The sequence below is a fragment of the Dermacentor albipictus genome, chromosome 4 (genome assembly GCF_038994185.2).
Source record: "Dermacentor albipictus isolate Rhodes 1998 colony chromosome 4, USDA_Dalb.pri_finalv2, whole genome shotgun sequence".
In the NCBI taxonomy this organism is placed as follows: domain Eukaryota; kingdom Metazoa; phylum Arthropoda; class Arachnida; order Ixodida; family Ixodidae; genus Dermacentor; species Dermacentor albipictus.
Window position 1 is genome coordinate 43600394 of NC_091824.1, and position 23400 is coordinate 43623793.

General features: G+C 47.4%; 1 protein-coding gene across 3 annotated transcripts in view; it reads left to right on the forward strand.

Moving 5' to 3' along the window:
- The first annotated feature begins 6527 nt into the window (after positions 1-6527).
- LOC135907147 (serine protease filzig-like) overlaps positions 6528-23400 on the forward strand; it is a 64433-nt gene continuing 47560 nt past the window's right edge. The window contains exon 1 of one of the 3 annotated variants that reach the window (XM_065438799.1): positions 6528-7100. Coding sequence is in view for 1 of the 3 variants with exons in the window: in XM_065438798.1 (XP_065294870.1) it covers positions 12504-12517 (14 nt within the window). In the remaining 2 variants the exon portion in view is untranslated. Of the gene's footprint in view, positions 7101-12484; positions 12518-19815; positions 19864-23400 lie in introns of those variants that run through there. The other 2 variants (XM_065438798.1, XM_070536906.1) reach the window with 2 other exon arrangements.

Genomic DNA, 23400 nt, shown 5'->3' on the forward strand with positions numbered 1-23400 from the left:
ATCGAATCCAGTTATGACTCGCACTGCGGCTTGACGCCGATTCCAAGAACTGCTCAAAGAAGGGTGACAATTCACTTCTCGATCGATCAACGTTAGCACGTGCATACTCGTAGACAGTTTTACTTTGTATTTCTGGTTTTATTTACTGTATAACACGTACTCACAATGCTGAGAACTGTGTTTACTAAGACAGCCTAACATATGCACAGTCATGCTTTAAGTATGGGGTGTCAACTCGAAGTCTAAAAATCGACTCACCATGTGTCGGGGAAGAAACAGTTCGTGACAAACTAAACCGGGAAAACCATATCCAGGAATGTCATTATACATTCGTTTTCCCTATCGTCTCCGGACGCGCACGTTCGCCAATTTAAACCTGGACAGTTAAATTCGCCAACAAGAATTGTTACTGAGGCTTCATACTTATCGCGGGTGAAAGTGGTTGATTCGTTCATGTGTTCGATGAATTCACCGGGCGAATCCGGCCGACGTTAGCGTACGCCGACGGTGCAAGCTACAAAATTGGGAAGCTGCAATAAAATCCACATTATGTCTGTACGTGACAAATTGTCATGTAGCATAGCTTGGAGATGTTTCTTCACAGCTATGATGTGGCTATGGCCGCATGAGGTGCGCCTATCCTTCCTAAATACAAAAGGATTACGAGACATAGAAAGCTCTTTATTGTCGATATCGGGATGCAACCACGTTTCCTTTCCCAAGGCGATGTCTGCTTCACAGCATTCGGTGAGGCTGTTCACGTGCTACCGTACAGTTCTTTAATTTTTTTGAGTCTTTAATTATGTCCTTGTTGCTAATTAATACACCCTTCGAATTAGCTGCCAACTGCAATTTATTTCCTCTTAGGAGGCCATCCCTGGCATTTCCTTCTCGAGGACCTCTAACGTGTACTTATGCCCTACGTATGTGTTATGCATCGTACTAAATAAATAAATAAATAAATAAATAAATAAAAATTGTCCAACGTATCAGTTTTGCAGCGCTGACTTTGATACCTCGCAATTCTGATTCAAGTGTGGGAAACTTAACGAATTGCCTGCAGTGCCATTTTTCATAGGCTGGAGCGAGTTTTAACGTGTAGATAGCTTAGCAAACTCATTAATAATGAATTATTCTCCACAATTACTGTTTTCCTTTTCAAGTATTTATTCATTGTTATTTTCTGCACAAATACATCCTCTATGGTGAGAAATAAAGGTGAGAAAGTTGTTTTAATATTCCTTGACATGTAACTATGTTTGGGCATTACAGGTTTTTTTTCCCTTCATTTATATGACAATATAGGTGGGCATCACTGCCTCAATCCTTAGCCAAAGGCTAGTACGGATCAATGCAATATTAGTACAGAGATTTTTTAGGACAAATGTTTACATGCTGAACACTATTGAAATAATACAAATACGCAAATCCCACAAAACTGAGAGATGGATGTAATAGCATGTTAATACAAATTACACAAGTACACACGACGCTAACAGACTGCGTGGTGCTTTGATGTGAACTGTCAACGGAGACACGCTGCTTACTTACGCATGAAATTCTACCCGTGACTCCATACAGATACCAAAGGCGGGATCAGCCGTGACTATCAACATATGACGCTGCTATAGCGGCTAGCGCGAAATCTTGCGCTGCTCCGTATCCGTTTTTGATAGTTCGATCTGTGGAGTTTAACACTCACTCATAAGGGAAAAGAGACGCTTCAGAGAGAGAGAGAAGCAAATGAGAGAAAAGCAGAGAGGTTAACCAGACTTCAAGCCCCCGGTTTGCTACCCGGCACTAGGTGAAGGGACAAGGGAAGTAAAAAGACGCATGGAGTAGTGAATAAGTCACGTTCTGCCTGCCTTCGCATTTTAGTTTTCTACTGCATGAGTAAGGACGCCTCTTACCCTGCGTCGATTTATTTTAAGGGATTGGGACGATGGTAGGCACACGGCTGTGCATTTCACGGTTTCGTTGTACCCACTCAAAACATGTTCAGGAGCCCTTTTGATTTCGTTACTAGACTAATCATCAATGACCGAACCACTTCGTTTACGTAGCACGGCCCCGAATGCGCTATATGGGTTTGGCGTTTCATTCGTTTGCTTTGCCTGAGGTTTATTGCAGACTGCCAAGAGTTTGACAGGACAAATCTTGTAAAAGATATTAGAAGGGACCCGTAATTTTCACGGTACCTTCGCTAACAGAAAAGCGTCAGGGCGTTTTTCTGTGGACGCAGACTGGTTTTTCATGTTCACAAAGTCGTTTTTACTCAATTCAATTTGTTAGCTTCACAACATTGTGCATAAACCAGACAGTTTCTTTCGTCCTATAGCATATCCTCCATTTTCCCCTCCCGTTTCAAGCCTAACCCAACTGTCGATCGCCGTTCAGGCGTCAGCAGATCTAGCTACTCAGAGGGAAGTCGGCAAGTACAGGCCTCATGCGCTGGTGTTTCGAATCAGTCATATGCAGCATCACTGCAGCGAGTGCCGCAGGGAGGTCTGTGTTCCCTGTTGGCCACCACGCAGGGGTGAGAGTGTCCGCTAGCGAAGAGAAGCTGTATACGCGGGGAAAGAAAATAAAAATCGGGTTCTGTTTACTGTTGGGTGTAGAAATGTTACAGCGGCTAAAATAACATCACCTGGAAGCTGATGGAGGTGGAATTTTCATGAAATCCCTTGGAAAGCACACGGTGGAGGCTCTTCTTTTCTTATCGAGGAGGGTCTGCTTCGTGGCGCAGAAAAGAAAAAAGCGCGCAAGGTAAACAAACGCGTCTTCGCGCACATATTCTGCTGCTTTCTGTCGAACATACTATCAGGACATAGTCGTGTTCCTTGCTTCCGTTCACTATTGTTGGTGAACGTGTAACTTACCGAAACTCGAGCAACGTCACGCAGGTTCACGAACCAAAGTGGGGGAGGGCTCAGTATGCTGCGTCTGGCTCCGTTTGCGGTCTGATCTGACGCCGAGAGATGGGCGTATTCACAAAAACTTCTTACGCTAGAGTGAACATTTACAGCCAATCCTTCACGACGCCTGACGTATTATTAGCGAAGGCGTCCGGCCGATGGCAAAAAAGCGCTTGCAAACTAGAATATTTGCGAATTCGGGACGGGCCCATTCGTGGTTCATTGTCGGGCCGGGCAGGCCCGCTTTCTGCTAGCGTCAAGCCCGGGCTGGGCTGCGACACTGCGGCACGCGCATCTTCGTATAGTCCGGCCGTGCACCGCGAGTTGGTTGAAGCACAAACCTCACGTGAGCGATTTTCGTGCGCGACAGCGAGGAGCGGTGGCTTCGAACGACGACGAAACGGGCCGTCGTGCGGCCATGCAGGGGCCGAATCTTATAACGGTTCGGAAGAGGTTTACTTGGCCTGACCTGATCGGTCAAAATTTCGCTTGCGTCAGAGGCCGTCAGAGACAGCAGGACGGCACCGCAAATTATGAACGCGTCACGCATCTGTCAATCATTTTCAAAACGAACCCGTCATTGGCTAAGAGCGGAAACGACGAAGGGGTACTCCGCTTTGGGTAGCGTTGCTGCCATGGCATCTAGCTCCTAGCACGCTTCTAGCACTTTGGAACGGTGCTGAGCAAAAAAAAAGAAAACAAGATTGATGATTGATGGCTCGTATTTGAAAAGTGTCATACATTAATCTAGTATAAAGGGAAGCGTTGCACTTAATGCCGGGAACGACGGAAAAGTCTACGCAGCAGGTCCACGCGCTCTGGGCTGTGAAGTCAAGCGGACAGTCTTACACGCCTTATATTCCAGTCGGGTGCCTGAAGCAACCTCGCCCACCCTTACTCCAAAGCGCGAACCGCCGCGGTGGCTTAGCGGCTATGGTTGGCGTTGCGCTGCTAAGCTCGAGGTCGCGGGATCGAATCCCGGTGACGGCGGCCGCATTTCGATGGAGGCGAAACGCAAAATAAAAGAAAACGCCCGTATCCCATGCAATGGGAGCACGTGAAAGATCCTCTGGTGGCCAACATTAATCCGTAGCCCTTGTTACGACTTTGCACCGCTGCCACCACTATTACGACTTGGAGGTGGTCCCGTAGCGCTCGTCACCCGTTTCGTGACAGAGCGTTGGTAGCGAAGACTCCGAGTCTGACGTCGGTGAGAATAACGAAAGGGATTTTATACACTATATACATGTCATTGTACAAGACATGATCGGAGTGGCACTGGGGCCGAAAGCTCACAGCAAACGCGACTGTTCCCGCACGGTGACGTCCGGCCAGATTGCAACGCGTGACACATCTGACTCCAGTCGAGATCGGCACTCAGCTCCCGGTGGGTCGGCGGATCCGGTTTTTCAGGCGGCGGCGTCGGGCCTTATAATGCCCCGAGAAACCATTGTCACTCAAATGGCCCAATACAAAGCCAGCACTCGACGGTCGTCCGAGAGGTCCAACCAGCGACCGCGCTGGCCACCCGGTTCAAAGTAGGCACGCGCGGTGACCTCCAGGCAAAAGGAGGTACGGCGCCGGGCTGTCTGGCACTTGGTTGCACGTTTGGACATGTCGCTCACCGATGCTTGTCCGCAGGACAACGCTGCCTGACGGTTCAGCATCTTGACTTGTCAAGGAAGAATTGGGGCGCTGTCCCTTTCGGCGCAGCCCCGGGTTTGTCCAAAGGGCGCTCGCAGGATAAATTCTGCATCTTGTAGATTCGGAATCCGGGCTGGTGGTAATGGCACAACACCTTCCATTACGTCATGCCTCATGATCTAATCGTGGCTTTGGCACGTAAGACTAAGACACGTAAGACTATTCACTAATTCAACCTCAAGTAGGTCAAAATTAATCCGGAGTCCCCCGCTACCGCATGCCTCATAAGCAAATCGTTGTTTTGGCACGTAAAGCATCAAGATCCATTTATTCGACCTCAGGTAGGTAGAAATTATTCTGGTGTCCTCCCACTGTGGCGTGCCTTACATTGAAATCGCAATATCGAACCGTGAATCTCCTCGGAATTTAAAATTTAATTCCAACGCGGCTTCTTAAACTGAGATTGGCAACTTCTCTCGACGACGTAACACCCATAGTTGGGCGCCTTCGTGTACCTTCGCATCTAAGTATGCCGCCCGAACGTGCTTGTATGAACGCTTCCTAACTCATACTAAAGCTCCTCGTTAAACTCGTACAGCGCCACTGCGCGATGCCAGTTATCTAAGGGTCGTCGAATACGGCCGGGGCCGCGTCTTCCGCAGCAAACCTGATCGCTATTCACAAACGCTCGCCAGCAGACGCAGCTGCGCGTTCATCGCGTGACCCTAGAGAATGGCCGCGCGTCGGACACGCTTTAGGCGTAAAATAAACGCCTCCCGAAATAAATAAACGAGGGGAGCGCGTGTGCCCACTAGCCACCGCACCGGGCGTCTTCAGTCGCGCTCCCGAGCGAAAACGACGCATTGTCGAGTCACGCCGGGAGAAAAAAAAAAGGTGCTACGAGAAAGGGCGGCCGTGTATGAAAGGACGTTAAGGTTGGGGCAGAGAAATATACGAGAGAAATACAAAGAACGAAGACGAGAACGCACCGAGACGAGGGAGGTCGCGGCACACAGCTGCAGCAAGGCGCGATTCGGTTATTCGCGCGCATGGCAATGCACGAGGCGAATCGCGTGCAAGCGCACGCGCGCGCGCGACTGTGGCGGCGTGTGCAGGTGGGGAGGAGCGGAGGTGAGAAGGAAAAAAGAAAAAAAAAAGGCATAGGGGAGGGTTCGCGCCACTTCGCGCACGGTGGCTCTTCGGCCCCTTCGTCGGAGAGGCGGGGGCGGTTGGCGACAAGAATGGGTGTCGTGAAGCTTGGCGTTCCTTTCACGCACTACATGCTGGGTCAGGTCCGGCCGCGGGGGGGGGGCCGAGGTGCGCAGCGACGCGCCGGAGCGGATGCACCGGCTTCTCGAGTGGCGGCGACTGGGTTGGCCGAGAGCTGGAAAGTTTCCGCTCCCTGCGGAACCGGGGTTATCAAAAGCCGGTTAAGACCTGTTGTTGCTGAACCATGGTTGCATCACGGCTTCAGGGCGGAAGGCTGGGAATATAAGCTTCCCGGGGCCAATTGGGCTTTATGCAATGGATGTGCAACGGAGGGCTGTCTTTGAATAAGATTACTAAGTAGATATGAAGTTGACGGGTAAATTGTCGAAGAAATAAATGACCGCATGTTACCGGGCCGAGCTTCGCGCGTAGGCGGCTGTATGTGGGTCATGCCTGGCAAGTTCACACTGTAGCACACGCTCCAGACACGCGCGCGCAAAGTTAATAAACGATCGCGTGCATATCGAGGTGCCGTTCATCATTTTAGCGAACGGCCGGCCTGCACACCGCCAGCAAAGATCGCCGGCAAGATCGCTACCAGCTATACGCTTCCTAGAAGGAACTTCAAAGCCCCTGCTTGCACTTCGAAGACCGGCGGGGGAGGGTGCGGCAGAAGGGCACAGACGGGCTTAGGAGCCCCCCGGGAAGGGGTGGGGGGGGGAGTGTCTTGTCGAACGGGGGCGCACCTCCCCTCCGCGGTCACCCATTGCACCTCCGCCGGTCACCGAGGCGCGCGTCGTCTCGTGCACGCGGCGTGGCCCCCTCGTGCTGTTGTCGGATCGGACGGCTCACTGCGCCCACCGCGACGGACGGAGCAAGGTGGTGGCCGTCGGAAACCGGTCCCCCCTCCCCGGGTACGCGCGCGATCACCGGCGGCGAGGAACGAGCGAAGCCGTGCGACGGTGAGGGCTCTGTCCCAACGCAGCAGCAGCAGCAGTGCGCGAAATAACGCAGCCGCGGAGTGCGCAAAACGACGAAAGCGCGCGGCAGGTCGTCGTGAGTGCGACCCTCCCTGGTGGCCCGCTGGCCCAGCGCCGGTACCCGAAGTAACGGGAAACAAGAAGAAGAAGAAGGAAGGAAGGAAGGAATGCCCGCCGAGGCGGCCTCCGCTGCCAGCGCGGAAGTCGCGCTGCCTGCGCCGGGAACGTGATCAATGCCGGCGACGCCGATTTCGTCCGCTGGTTCGGCGTGTGCGCCCTGTCATCACCCGCGTCGCCGTCGTTGCTGGAAATGGTAGCCGTTGGAAGGGAATACGCCAACCGGTCACAACAGGTGAGTGCCGAGTTCAACGTGGCGTGCCGGGGGGCGTCGAGGAGGTTCACTTCGTGACGATCGGCTGTCCGGGGGGTCACCACTTCGTCGTGACGCTTCTTCTTGGTGAGCGAGGAAGATTCGAGAAGTCAGCCGTCTCCTCGGTCTCGCCACTTGCAATGCTGCACGCCGCGTGATGCATTTACTGGAACGTGAAAAGTGAGGCGATTACATAAACTAGACTGCGATGAGTATCTGGGAGCAAGGCGCTGATTTTGACAGTCGGCACTGCGGCACTGTAGGGCGGTTCTGGTTTAGGATGAGCGGTAATTTGTGAGTGTCAATGGTTTCTACGTAAGTAATAGCTTAGAATGCAATGACCACGCTCTTCGAGAGAAGCTAAACTATAGGCGACTCATATTTCATGGTAATCTGTGCATCGTTAACTGTCATCACGCCGGTAAGTATATATTGATGGCTGCGGCTTCTGGTTGTCACGTTGTGCTTTTGCTTCGATGGGACGCTTCTGCTTGTCCCATACTTTATGGAAGTTAGGCTTAGGTTGATGTGATGGTGCGAGAGCATAGCAATTGCATGATCCGTCACCGATTTTATGCGAGTCTTTATTGACTATTTGATGCATTTTAGACTTTCGTTTACTATACTAGGCAAGAATCGCTGATACAGCTGAATGCAAAGGCGATTTATTTACTTCGTAGAAAGTCTTGATTCATGTCGCGCAGTGATCTGGCGCACTAAGAGAACGGGGCTAAATGTGGACTCTATGTGGATTCACAAATGAGAATTGCTGGCATCCTTCCATTAACACGTTCTTCTAATTGCATAGTGTAGGGTGTATGCACTGAACCTCCGCCACGACGCGGCGCTGCTGTGCCTCGGCGCAGGTGGCCACATTTGTAGTTGTTCCTAAGCAGACGACAACGTCTTCTGCACGGTGTTGCTTTGCGAAGGTATCTTGTTTCATCGCGTGCGGTTCCACTTCGACGAGAAAACTAGTATGAATAAATGTTTCGCAGAATGGTGCTGTGTGAGCGTGCAATATGGTGAGCTTGGTGGCGCAGGCGTTAACTTCGCCTAAACTTGTCAGTCGACCTCCGAGTATGCGCTTGTGGGTCAGGACACATCAGCAGTGCATGGTGTGGTTCGCGAGCTTGTTCTAGCAGGTAAAGAAACGAGCGCAACGATGTCAGCATTCGTGGCCGAGTTGCTACGACGTGCTTACGCAGCCGAATGTGTGAACAAGCACCTGCGCTTGCACCTGCACAGTGCATCGAATTCCGTCGGACTTCAGCAGCAGCCCGTGTTACTGCTGCGACTTCTTCCTAAATGCGCGAAGGTACCTTTTACCGAGGAAGATGAACACCTTATCGATGGGGGCGAAATGCGAAAACACCCGTGTACTTAGATTTAGGTGGACGTTAAAGAAGCCCACGTGGTCGAAATTTACGGAGTCCTCGATCCACTACGACGTGCCTCATAATCAGAAAATGGTTTTGGCACGTTATACTCCATGTTCCATGAACAGCTTGTCACCATGGTATTCCACAGGCTGGTGCAAGAGCATAATCGCATGTTAGTGATTTTGTCAGTGGTCATGGCAATGCTCAGGCCTGAAACTGCGACGATCAAGCTGGGCATCTGGCTCATTGCTACTCGGTGGCCCGTCCATAAGTCGAATCTAGACGACTAAAATGTCGCTGGTAAAATGGTGTATTAGCTAATATGGCTAACTTTTTCAAATTTTCGAACGACGACGACGTTGTCATTAAGAAGTAGTTTCACCTTGTGTCATTAGGGGTGTGATCGAACTCTCGAAGTTACCCGCTTGAATGGCTGCGATTGCAGTGTTTTACATAATCTGCTGCTCAGCGTCGCGCTCCGTTGAAGTTTCACGCCCGAACTAGATTGATTTCGCATTCTTAAACGGTCACGTCCCAGACGCAATTTCCACCCAATCAACCCGATTACCAAAGGAACACAACAACGCGTGAACACACCATCCGCTTATTCAGTTCGGATGCGAAGCGAGGGCTACTCCCCACCGACGACGTAAGCTTCGTGTTCTTGCGGCTGCGTGCTTACTTGGGTGCGTGGGTTTGAGTTGGGCTGACTAAACGCAGCGGAGATAAAACTCGCCTTTGCTCCTCTGTAAAAACTACCCTTGTGCATTTAGGAAGATGATGATGCAGGCAATCATGTGGCGCTGTTGCTGAAGCCTGACGGAGCTCAATGTAAGCGCACAGTACCTGTACAGCCGGAATCGCAGATGCTTGTTCGCACATTCGGCCGCAAAAGCACGTCATAGGAACCCGCCCTCGAATGCTGAGATCGTTGTACTTGCTTCTTGAACTGTTATAAGAAGCGCGTGAACCGCACCATGCACTGCTAATGCTCCCTGACACGTAAGCGCATACTCGGAGATTGTTTGACATGCTTAGGAGAAGTTGACACCTACACCACCAAGCTCACAATACGTTCACACAGCACATTCAGCGAAACATTTATTGGTAGCTTTCTTGTCGAAGTGGCATTACGAGCAACAGAACCAGATGCCTGCATCCAGATACACCGAGCAGAACACGTGATCATCTGCTGAGGAGAAACCACAAATGTGGCCACCTGCCCCGAAGCACCGCAGCGCAGTGTCGCGGCAAGCTTCAGTGCATACACCATAGTCGGATACAACTTAAGTCTGCAGTGAAGCCCCGCCCACGTCTCATGGCTAACATTCACTGTTAATTCCTCCTCGAGGCTACAAATAGTTCGTACTTCAAACATTTACTGTTGCCTAAATACAGCGATAACCACAAAAATAAAGGTATGAGCGCGTAATTTTATACGTTTTCACTCGTCTGTTTTAGCGGAATGGCGAAAGCCCAATTATTGAACTGAAATAAAACGCTTGCTTCAGTGCAACTATTTGCTGTCAAGTTTCGCTTTACTTGGCACTAAGGTTTGACGAGTAAAACGGGCTCAGCAATGTAATGAATTGTACCGAGGACTTTCGAAGAATGAAATGCTCAGACTCCATGTACTTTGTCCACGTCTGTTGCAACCTTAGCGCTTCCTGCGATGAAAAGACCCAAAAGCAGACGCTCCGGAGGTATCAAGTACGACGTCATTTTGAAAATGTCGCATGGCGACGACTTTGTCCCAGTCTTTCCCGTGACTCACGAGCATTAAGAGAAAAATCTTCCCTACAGCCAGCTTAGTATCCTTGAGCTTGAAGCCATTCTTTAGAATTCCCCCCTTCTGCCTAAAATCCAGAAGCTTCAGAATGACTGGCCTTGTTTTGTTTGGGGTGCATCTGCTCAAGCTATCAATTCGTTCAATTTGAACTGGCTCCAGCTCAAGAATATTTTCTATATTGTATTTGTTGACAGCGTGTTCAAGTTGTTCACATGTCTGTTTCATTTCTTCGAGGCCATAAATAATTAGGTTTGACCGATGGCTGCGATTCTCAAGTTCTTCAATTCTCTGCTCAAGCGAATGGACTGTGCTTTCATAGAATAAATATGATCTTGGCAAAGAACAAGGTTTTCTTCGAGAGCACCTAGAGCTACCAGTTTGATGTCGATATACGCCAATCTTCTTTTTTCTTGATTTGTTTAATGTCAGTGGAAATTTCATTCGGATTCTCGGAAATTTTGGCAAGGTCAGGTCCAGGGTTAGTCACTACGTCTCCGCCCAGGAACAACAATTTTTTTTTTTTTTCAGGAACAATGCACAATCGAACGCTAAATCACTCAGCCGCGGGCACGGCAGCACCAAAAGACTGCGGTCACTAGAGCGGATACAGTTGCCGTAACGTAAGGTGCTTCCATACCCTGTGGCTGTCGCGCTCCTGAGAGGCGAAATTATAGGTGGCTCCAGCAGGGGCGACCGTGGGTGGCCGCAAGCGCAGAGATCCGAGCGTGTTGACGACGGTTGATAGCGTTGATTGTCAGATACGATCCATGTTATATTTGGCACGTGGCTGTTGGTTGCATTTTGTCCTACCAGACAGGTGGAAGCAAATAGCTTTCCAGTAGCACGAATGCTGTGTTATGCCAAGTAGAAGCTGCACAACGAAGATGGTTGGGTGAATAAATTTTGCTCTTTGCTGTTGCAGTCACACGAGTTTTTCGTGCTGCATTTGTTACGTGTTACAAGTGAAGCTTGCGCAAATCATAATATGAGAAATGGCAGTTCTGGGGCATTATGCGCCTTTCTTGTATATTAAATAGTAAAAATAGATTCACATTCATAGAAACAACTTAAAAACAGCCTTTCTTGGCCCAACATACTAACTAGTCACGTGAACGAAAGTTTGTTTGGGCCACACGCTCGCTGCTATTAGCGCAAACGCGAAATCATCTAGACAAAATATTTTCTTTTTCGCTCCTTGTCAGGGGTCTTAGCGGCGCTGCACCTATCAGGATAGGCCGATCGCAAGCGGAGGATGATCAGAAAGGAACAAAATAGAGTGCGAATAATCGCAGCATTCCAACGGCCCGGCATGGAAATTAACCTTGTGCTCATTAGTATTTGCATATTACATACGTAGCAAAAACGCAACCCGAAAAACACGTGAGAATGCAACGGCAAAGAGCGAAATTTACTCAGGTACAGAATCGAACATTGCAATATCTGAAAGCGCTACATCTGTTAAGCTATGCACAAATCTGTGAGAAATGTTCAGATTAAGTCAGCTGACGCCCAAGTCACAATATTTCGCTACCAAATCGGGGGTGGGGTGCTGATCGATGGTGAAGGAAATTGTAGGCCGCAACAAACCTGCACGAGAATCCCATATACGCTTTAGTTAGACGGAAGACTGCTTTAAATATACAGTTTTACAAATAGATGCCTGAAAGCTAGGGGTCGCTATTGGCCAAGTGTACAACATAACGCAATAAAAGCACTGAATATCGCAAAAGGCCTTCAAAATATTGCAAAAGCGCATAAAAAGGGATTTCTTAACATTTTTTTTACAGAAACATCTGTTCAGTGATGCTGTATCTGAAACTAAGTAATGCGGATATTGTGTGCAGCACGGCGGCGCCATAAGTCTATATTGAATGTGTTGGCCATTGTTTTTATGCATGAGCATTTTGCCACATACGAGGAGACGATACAAAGTCCACATTTTCGCATAACGATGGTATATATCACGATTGTATTCATAATATAATAATACTAATAATAAAAAGCTGATGCTGATTTACGTTAGAAACGAATAACGAAACGCAAGGAAACATACATCAGCATGTGCTTCTCAACATGCACATGTCCATCAATATGTACTTATTGTCACTCGTTTTCTTCTACGTAAGAAGAGCTTGCGCGAAGATTCTGAGAATAAATGATTCGTAACAGGTTCTGGTGTGGCATTGAATTATTCCAACCTTATGGCTATCATCAATGCGACAAGAAATGTAGGTAGGAGATGATATAAGATTATCGCGCGGTTAGAAATTATAGAAATAAAGTTTATAAGGTAAAGCAAGGCGAAAGCAAGTGGGTCTGAGAGCCGAGAAAGTATAGCAAGAAGCTTTTCGTTGAAGTGACGCTTGATGTGCGGTTATAATTGTTATAAATGAAACCCGTGGCACTGTTTTGGGTTAGTTCAAGTGATTGAATGAAAGTTTCTAGGTGCGGTTCCCAGATGGATGAGGCGTACTTTATTTTACTCCAAATAAGCGTTTCGTATAAGATTAATGATGCAGCAGAAAAAAAAGCATTTCGGCGAATATAACCTAGCAAGTGGTTAGTATTGTTAATTACCTTATCGATGTGTAACGACCAGGAAAGTGTCGTGGTTATGTGGACGCCTAGCGATTCATAGGAGGTTACGGCTTTAGAGGAGTATCATTAGGATAATAGCTCGGCGGAGGAATCGTACTACAAGTGACACACATACATTTACATTTAGTTAGGTTAAGATGCATTAACAATACGTCGCACCAGTTAGAGACAGCGTGAATATCATCTTGTAGGAATTTGTTATCGGATTTGTCTGAGCTTTCCCAGAGGATAACACAGCCATCTGCGAAAAGGTAAATGTTGGAAAAAACATAATTGGGTAAATCGTTAATGTAAATTAGGAAAGAAAGAGGGCATAAAACTGATCCTTGGGGCATAGCAGAGTCTACGGGGTTAAATGGGGACATATCATTATTTGACGCAACGTAAGGAACAAATGTTCAAGCCATTCAAACAGGTTAGGAGCATGACTGAGTTTACTAAGTTTAAATACAGGCAATTGATGACACACTTCGTGGAAGGCCTTGGCGAATTAAAAAAAAAAATCCCTCTGCGAATGAATTTTTGTCGAGAACAAGATGAAGGCTGACAGTAAAAGAAATAGGTTGTTTCACAACACAATTGTTTTCGGAAACCAGGTCGTACTTTTATGAAAAATGATTTAGTGTCGATGTGCATTGCTATATGTGAGTACAAAATATGCTCAATATGCTAATGAGGAAAGTTGGGCGGTAGTTTACGGGTGAATTTTTGTTGACGGACTTGTGAAGTGGGACCACCTTCCCGATCTCCCAATCTGCAGGGAGCTGATGGGTGTCTAAAGGTTGCCGAAAAATTATTGAAAGTAGAACAGATGAATAAACAACAGCGTTATTCACAAGTTTTGCGTTAATCAAATGAGCACCAGGATTTGATGACAACTTCACACCTTTATTTACATTTTCAACCCCAGAGGTCGAGTGATATTAACATCCATACCTGGGTAATTGCACTATTTAAGAGCTTGAAGCACAGGATTTAGAAAATTATGGGATTTTACGTGCCAAAACCACTTTCTGATTATGAGGCACGCCGTAATGGAGGACTCCGGAACTCTAGACCCCCTGGGATTCTTGCACCTAAATCTAAGCACACGGGTGTTTTCGCATTTCGCCCCCATCGAAATGCGGCCGCCGTGGCCGGGATTCGATCCCGCGACCTCGTGCTCAGCAGCCCAACACCATAGCCACTGAGCAACCACGGCGGCTGAAGCACAGGATCAGTACATACGACAAAGTTGTTACCGAACAAAGAATTAAGGACGCGGGCGCGTATATGATCGGTTACCGGTGAACCACTGGAATCAATCAGCGTGACCGAATTATCTTTGCAGCGGTTGATCGCTCGCCAAAATTTTACAGCGAAGCTGTCTCTGGCTAAGATTCGGAATTTCGTGGCGTCCGCGCGAAAGAACTCTCCGATAAAAAAAGGTGAAAGGGAAAGAGCCAACAATTCACCAAGTGCATATCGCCGCTCGCGTCGGAGCTCGGTTTAACAGCCACCTGCGTCTAAAACAGCACTCCGTCGCAGCTGTCTCTGCGAATGTATGACGTAGCGCGTGACGCAGTGCGCGCCTGATAAGGCGACCAAGGGTAATTTCGCGCGAAGTTGTATGTGACCCATATCCGGGGTTTCGTGGCATCTGCGAGCATAAATTATCATCATCACCAATGGCTCAAGCATCGTCGTCTTCTTCCACAGCTGGCTCTATTGTGCAAAAAGACTATCATCATTACCAATGGCTCTTTCGAGTGCGGTTGATGTCACGGCTCTATAGGTGAACGACGTAATTGATCACAGTTTCTTTCCGCCGGTGCAATGGATAGGCTGCGCGTCTTCCGGACTGCAGTAGGACAGCGCGCGTGTGAAGAGCGACGGAGGCAGCAGCGACGCGAGTGTGATCGTTGACGGCGCGCGCACGCTAATGCGGCGGCCGACGAGCCTACCCGCGAGGCGGCACGTAAGCGACTATAGCGCGAACCCACGAAGCACACCGTGAATTCGGCGTCAAAGGGTCAACGTGGATGAGGAGTAAACGCGACGTTCCAAAGAGACTTCCTTGATCGTCCTTCTGGCTCTACCTGCAAGGTCTGTGACAGACCACGGTACGATAACGACCTCACTACGATCACTGCCGTGATGGACAACGAGAAGCCACTGCTCACGCGTTCGTCGTCGTCTTCCACAGCCGGCTACGTTGCCACTCATCGTTCCAGCGCATAATTTCACTCCTGATGTCGTAATGGGGAGACCGCGTTTTCGGGGGTATGAGCCATTGCTTAATGGGGTATGAGTCATTCATAATCTGACGTGACGGACATATTTAATAACAGAGGTGATGCGCGAATGTCTGTGCGTTCGTATATCGTCACGATGACCACAGATCAGGAAAATAAATATGTTCGTACCTTTGTTCGAAATTCTGTCACCTCTGTGTCGTGGGCTGAACAGCTGGTCATGCACCTTCACAGTGTGATATGGCTCATGAATTCTTTAGGGTCATTCGCAAGCGTGGTGTGTAGTGTGTGTACTTGGAACGTCTATTTGGCAAGTTTTATAACTTCTGTGTAGGTTGTTGTTTGCCTCCTTCTAAACCTCCCATTTCGGAACCAGAGCACTTTTATTCACTATTCAATACAGTCGTTTTTATTCGCTTGAAAATCCTTTTTATGTGGGAGTTGAACTAGTGCTTTTTAACATTGCATGTTATTTCACTTGTCGGAATAAACTTATAGGTGCGCTCATGTATCTTATTTTTGAAGACGATCCGGTTCTGATCAACAATGCGATCATCAAAATGACTCGGGAAAGGATAACTAAAGTGAGCTAGCTCAATATTAATATCGTAAAAATTTGCACTGTCACAGCAATAAATTATTTTGTTTCCATTGTTTTCAAACGACGAGAAGGAATAAAGGCATTGGCAGCGACATTGAATCGCAGGAGTACGTTAAGATCAAAGCCCGCCGATTCTTAACACCAATTCTCTGTACATAATGACAATTTTACAAGTAAACGTTGCCGCAACTTTTACGAAAAATATTATTTATTAGTCTTTAGAAGTAACGTGCTAGTTTTTTATCTGAACATATAAAAATATAATTTCCGGACAGTGAAACAACTTAAAAACAACGCATATTATGTTCTGATAAGGCCCGTCCGGAAGTTTCTTGGGGGGGCCTCGCTCTTGCTGCTGCTATCGCGCGAGCGAAACCGGTTCTGTGTACCTGGATTACTCCCTGTCAAAATAAAGTGTTTTCCTCCTCCTCTTCTCGATTACTCCGAACGCTTAGGGAAGAATATCTAAACGCGACAGCGTTAAGAGCCCCGTGTGGCAGAAAATACGGCGTCGGCGTTCAGCATCAGCCATAGTTTCGATAAAAATAATTTCGAACCACACATACCCAACCACGCCGGCCCTCCATGTAGCCCAAGGAAGTCACTGGACTGTTGCAGCTTAGGGTGGCGTTAGGGCGAGAAATCCACCAAGCCCATCGACTGCTACGTCAGGTTGTAGGGATGAAGGAAAATGGGTTTACTAGCTTAGTTACACGGCTCCAATTACGGAAGCCCGCTCCATGCAGGACCAAGTTAAACGTCCGGGTTCACGTCAGGACCCTCTGTCCCCCTGCTCGAAAAGTCTCCGCATTTAATACCGTCGTCTTCGCTAGGCGAGTCGACTAGGCAATCTGAAAACTGTCCTGCGGCAAATCACAATTGCCGGATCCGTTGCGATACCACGCCTATGCTCGCAACACTCCACAGTAACCCCGCCTCCAGAGCCCGATGGTTTGAAATGAGCGGCAGGAGAGCAACCTGCGAATTGAAGGTCGCCGTTGTCTTCATCCTTAGTTCAGGCTGTCAGGTAATGGTGTGGTTGGTGGCCTTTTGTGGACCTGTCAGGAGTCCGTGTCCACGCTTCGTTGACCTCTGTATAGGCGCTGATGGATGGGTGGTGCTTTGCCTCTTTGCAAATGTCTAATTAACTGCGAATCCTTGGATGCCCCCTCCCCCGCCCCTTTTTTATCCTTTGCTCAGGCTGCCAGGTAATGGTGGGTTGGTGGCCGTTTTTGGACCCGTCAAGAGCCGGTGTCCACACTGCGTTCCCGTCTGGATAGCCGCTGATGGATGGGCGGGTGTTTGCCTTGGGGCAAACGTCCAATTAACGCCTTTGTGTTGTTGGGATCTAACAGGACTAATTGAATTTCTCGTGGCAAAAGACGTCACAAAAATCGTAAAGTACGACTTACACATAACCTACGTACATGACACCGTCGGATTCTAATTTGAATATACGAGAAAACATAATTCTGCTACATATAAACTCAAAAGACAAAACCTTTTTTCAGCATTTCTAGCATTCATAGAGTTGCCATGGCCTCCGAGATTTCCTCGCGCAAATCTCAAAGGCCATAAAGCAGTGTGCCCAATTCTCTACAATACCTCACGATGGCGCTCGCCTCCACCGCATCGTAACGCATCCCAAAGGGGATGCTCATAACATCCATCCATCCATCGTAGCTCGACTAACAAACTGGGAGGGAAAGCGGCATTAAATTACACCCGAAAAGTAACATCCGAAAAGTATCAGCCGAATCTTTCCAAAGCAATGACGAGGCTGTATTTGAAGAAAAAAAAGAGCAAACAGAACCAGATGGAAAAGGAGCTGCTGCTGACAGATTTCAACCGCGAGAAATCCGAAGAAAAAATTTCTAAGCGCACTGCCGCAGGTCTAGACGAGGTTCCCGTTAGGCTGATTAATGAACTAGGACGAAAAAGTAAGGGAGCTCTGGTGAAAGCAGTGGAAAAAGTTTAAAAGATAGGCGAATACCAGGTAGTTTGCGACAAAGTAGAATAAACTTAATTTATAAAGGTAAGGGGGAGAAAGAGTTCACTCGTTTACACTGTTGACCATTACATCGGTAATATACAGGTTAGCAATGAAGGCACTCAAATTAAAGCTGCAAGCATTGCCAGAGAATAAGGGCGTTTTGGGAGAACTTCAGAATGGCTTTAGAATAGATAGGCGTTTTTATGATAACTTATTTGTTCTGACTCAGTGTATTGAAATATCAAGAGCCGAAAGCAGACCGTTATATGTGGCCTTTCTATACATTACAGGAGCGTATGACAACATAGACCGCAACATATTGTGGGATATTCAGGAAGCGGAAGGCTTAGGCGACGATTGTCTACAGCTTTTGAGAGAGATTTACCTAGAAAATACCGTTTGGGTTGAATGGAAGGGGATGAGGATCGAGGGCAAGTTTATGTCAACAAGGGACTGAGCCAGGGGTGCCCTTTATCCCCACTGCTGTTTATGATGTACATGGTGAGGATGGAGAATGCGCTAAAAGGAAGTAATATCTGGTTTAATCTCAAAAAAGCATGCGGTTACAGTAGTATAGCAGCAACTTCCAGGTTTATTTTATGTGGACGGCATTGTGTTGCTTGCTAATAAGCAAAGTGATTTTCAATGTCTGGCTAATATCTCTGGACAGGTAGGCGAGGACTTTGTCTCGAATTTTTTTGTTATAAAATGAGGTGTCATGGTATTGAATGAAAACAGTGAACAGACGGTAGTAATGCAGGGCCAACAGACACCTCGGGTAAAAGAATATATATACCTTGGTATATGGATAAACGAAGGCAATAGCTATATGGAAACACAGGAAAAAACAATAACGGTAAAGGGGAAGAGAAATGCAGCCATAATGAAGCAGAGAGCGCTATGGGGATACAATAGGTACAAGGTGCTCCGGAGTATGTGGAAAGGTTTAGTGTTTCCAGGACTCACTTTTGGAAATGCGGTTGTTTGCTTGAAATCAGGGGTACAAGCAGGACTCGATGGCAACAAAAGGACAGTGGGACGCCTCGCATAGGCGCTCACGGGAAGACTACAAATGAAGCTGTGCAGGGTGATATGGGCTGGACTAGTTTTGAAGTGAGGGAAGCTCGCAGTCAAATTGAATATGATGAACGGCTGAGGAGACAGAGAGAGAAATGCAAAGTAACTAGAGGGAGGTTCACCAGATATTATTGGTGAAGGAAGAACACGGTTGGCTACCCTGTGCTGGGGGAGGGGCAAATGGATGCGATAGGGGAGAGAGAAAAAAGGATAAAAAAGAAAAAAAGGAAAACACACACACACACACGTACACAAGAACTAATACTGTGGGAACTGTCACGTAGCCTGCAAAGGCGTTCCTAGTGTTACACAGTGTCACCGTACAAAAAAATAAAAAAGCGACTGAGGAGTATGAAAGAAAGTTAATGGGCTGGTAGAGTGTTGAGGTATTGGTACGGAATAAACATTGATTCACAGTGGAGGAAAAGAACTAGGATGCTTACCAGCAAGTATGCGGCCGGTATGTTGAGCAACACAGCAACAAAGAAGGTCAAGCGGAAAGTCGGAGAGGCTGAAATAATCTCATGGGTGGCGGCAATGGGAACGAAATCTGCCATGAGTAATTACTTAAGAAGAAAAAACGAAATCAGGAAAGAAACAGTTTATGACAACTCAAAGAGAAGCTCCTTACTTTTCGAAGAGAGATCAGCATGCTTTAGAACACGCACTACAAAGCGAGATATAAGAAGGAGGAAGAAGCATGTGCTTGCTGCGGTAAAGCTAGGAAAACGACGGAGCACGTTTTACTAGAATGTGAAGATATCTGCTCAGCGGTCGATGTAGGTACCAATGGACTCCTTGAAGCCCTTGGGTTCAGCGACAGCAGGGGGAAAGTAAACATGCATGTCATTGAGATTCGTAAGAGGCGACTGGAAGATTGGTGCAAGACAAGTAGGGAAACGACAAAAAAAAAGGGAGTCATACAAAAACTAAGTTGGCAATAGGGGGTCAGAAAATTTGGCTATGGGAATTCATCGTGCGTTTTCTTTTTCTTTTTTTTTACCTCGATAGGACATCAGGCAGTATAATAACAAGAGCTTGGTGGCGCAACCCACCTCACCGTTCCGAAGGGTAAGCTCATAACATCCATCGCTTACTGGATCGCGGCCCACGCAAGAGGCCGCGTTTCTGCCAGAAAGCTCCCCTTCGTGTATAGCGTTCGCTGCCAGCGTTTCCCGGTAGACATTATGGTTATACGTAAGCTGCAGTTGCTGTTAAGCGTGAGAAGCAGTCAGGGATCTTTGAATGCTATCGCGTTCGGCTCTTAAAAGCGAATCTTAAGCGTCCTCCCAGTTCTTATGGCATAAGTGAATATGGTGAACGGTATTACAAACGTTGGTGCTCTCATCAGCACTGAAGCCAGCACAGCGTGGCCAATGCATCAGTGGCGATATCAAGTTGCCGGAGTGCGTTCAAATCTCAGCCGGCAGATTTTCAGCGCTTTTCCTCTGCACGTAACTACAATTTTACAAGGAACCTTTCTTTCGGGGCTGGCAAACGCCGACTGTTTCTTTCGGTATCATCTCGTACTATATCGAAGTGCGCACCCGCAGGAAGCCAGGGTGGCGCTCCTCCTTTCCACCTACCACTCTTGCAGTCACGCTCCCACTCGTCAAATGCAGTTTCGTGGAGCTCTAATAGTTCCACAGAAAAGCCAGCTCAACGACCGCACTAGCCATGATGTGCTGGCTTCAGCGCTGATGAGAGCACCAACACTTGTAATACCGTTCTTCATACTGACCTACGCCATAAAGTGTTCTTCCTTCTTCCCTTGAGTTCCGCGTAATCTAGATACAAGAATCGTCTTCGGTGCTGCGTAAAACTATATAAGTGGGCCGGAATAGTTGCGTCGCGAACGTGCATATAAACGCTTCTCTTTTGTGCTAGAGTTTGGGACAACCCCAACACGCATGCGTGCCGAGTACGGTCCCGCACACGAGCGCAGCGAATCCCTGTTATACGATGTGGAGCTCATGCTAAGTACCCGCTCCATTTTGCTGAATAATGCGCCGTCTCAACTGCTTTTTTTTATTTTTAATTCTACACTTTTCGCAATAGTGCTTCTGTACCTCAATAAAAGGCACACGTCCTCGGGGCAGATTTATATCTCAAGCGACTTCGCACGGAGCGGTGCCGCCACACATTATGGTGATCTTGCTACCAATGAGTGCACATGATATCGCCGAAGAAGTGCAGTCAAAGTGGCTTCAAGAAGAGTTATCACAATTTGTTAATGTAACTGCGTACAGTAGTCAGCGAAGTTACCAAATGAGCGGGTGAATAAAAGCACTTGATAGCAATTCACATCCGACGCAATTGCGCTGCCCACGTCAACGAACTGCCTTCCTCGCTGCAGCTTTGGCAATCTCAAGTTCCCCTTGGTGGTCTTTTTGCAAACGTACAAAGCTAGTCTTACCGACTTTAGATTGTTTTTTTAATCTTATGAAAAAAAAAAGCCACACGATATATCTGAAGGCCAAGCGACGCCGACTAAGGCCGATGGTCGGGCATAGTCTTGTATTCCTGCGCCGCAAATAAATATTAAGAAAGGTTGCACTTCAGTACATAATGCACAGTTAAATAACTTCACTCGTCATCCAGGCCCTGCGACAGTGAATGTCCAGTGAAGCTCTTGCAAAACCAGCACTACAGCTCCTTTAAGGGGTCTGCATTGTTTTAATGATGGTTCGGATGCTTGTTTTGAGCTTGTTGTTTATTGAAACGTAAGCTGTTCTTTGTGTTTTATGGATGATTTCAATGAATGTGTACACTGTTCGCTACACTTTGCTGAGCGCTTGTAGCTTCTGCCTTATGAGTCACTGCTTACGGGGGTATGAGCCATTGCATTTTTGCTTGCTTACAGAGGGGTACGAACAAATGCTGATGATGATAGATGCTTGCTTTGAGCTTGTTCTTTATTGAAACGTTCGCTTTTGTGTACGTCGTACGCGTGATTACAACGAATGTACGCACTGTTCGCTACACTTTGCTGAGTGCTTGTAGCCGCTGCATTAAGAGGGGATGAACCATTGCATTTTTGCTTTTTATGGGGGTATGATTCATTGCTGCTGATGATGAGATTTGTCCATGGATGGACAGGAAAAATGCCAACAGGCTAAGAGCTTCGCTATAAAATGCACTATTCGTTGTAAGTATACTTAGACAGCATCAAGGCTAATAGAAACGGTCTCATAGAAATGACGCGAATTTTTCAGAAAAAAATTGAGCAGCAATACCATATGAAGCAGCTGACGGGAGTCGTCAGTGAGGCGACAAACTCTTAATAATATCAAGAATAGTTAATATAATAATATTATTATTATTATTATTAAGTAATAATAATAATAGTTGATAATGTGCAATGCCACGCATAAAATAGATGCAAATAAAAAGCGTGACAGGTAGTGCGAAGATTTAACGGGCCGCAAAAAACCCACAAGAGCAGTCCTTGCAAACGTCAGCAGCTTTAACGCACAACACGATGCATTCGCACAGTCGTGCACCTCAGCAAGAGCAACACGGTAAAGAAGCGGCAAACGGTAGAGGAGGCAAGAGGCATTCAGAACCTAAGCGAAATGCCGTTGACCCGTACGCTGCACTGCGGACAAAGCGAACCAAAATATGTGTAGGTCGTGATCAACTTAGTCGCTTACCCGTGTAAACATTTTGATCTGCAAAACACAGCGAGTTGACAAAAGAAAGTGTTTTAAGTAACTTCCCGCCAAAAGGCGGCGCTCCATTCTTGCCATTGCAGCCGCTCCCGAAGTCTGTGTAGGAACGTTTAGAACCGTGTCGTCGGCAAGTTTTTGAAGGTATTAGAGCACCCCACCGCGCAACAATTGTTGATAGACATGCCTTGAAGATTTGGCTACTACGCACATGTGACTGGCGTTGCTTCTTTCACTCCGAAAACGTGAATTAAACAGAGAAGCACCGACAACGACGCAGAAAACTACGGCTTACGAGTGCGCCCTTTCATGAGTGCACTTCTCAAGGCCGCCACCCGTGGCGCGTCCGTCGCCGCTCACTAAGCATATATAAGTACGACTGGATGTGTGCCCTTAGCGCCACTGGGTATGTTGTCATAAATGCGTTTCATGTTCTTTCTTTTTTCATTGAAACTGTAAAATGTCTGGTTTTATTGCAAGCTGTCGCGCAAAGTTGATGCACGGGGTCACAGGCACATTCAAGCTACAACACTGTAGCAGTTAGCCTGGTGTCCCCTTACCTCCTCTTGAAGTATGGAACAAGTTAAGTTTCATTCATAATGACCTATGATTATTGTGACGATGATAAATTTTGAATAAAAATTTAGAAGGCGTTTCAGCCTCTTTTCGATGTCGATCAAACGCTGTCGGTCCTGTGCGGCTCTCATAATAAATTATATGGTTCACACGTACACCCAATTGTCGCCCCCAACTCACTCAGCAAGACATTCCCTTTCATCCACCTCAACAAGAGGTTGGATCGCCTTGAAAATTTTTGTATATAATCTCATGTTCTCCAAAAAGATAACTGCGTTAAAGCGCTCTCAGAAGGTACTACATTCCGTGGCGCATGGCAACTAAAGTTATCTGCCTATCGTTTTTCTCGCGTCCTGGACGCAGC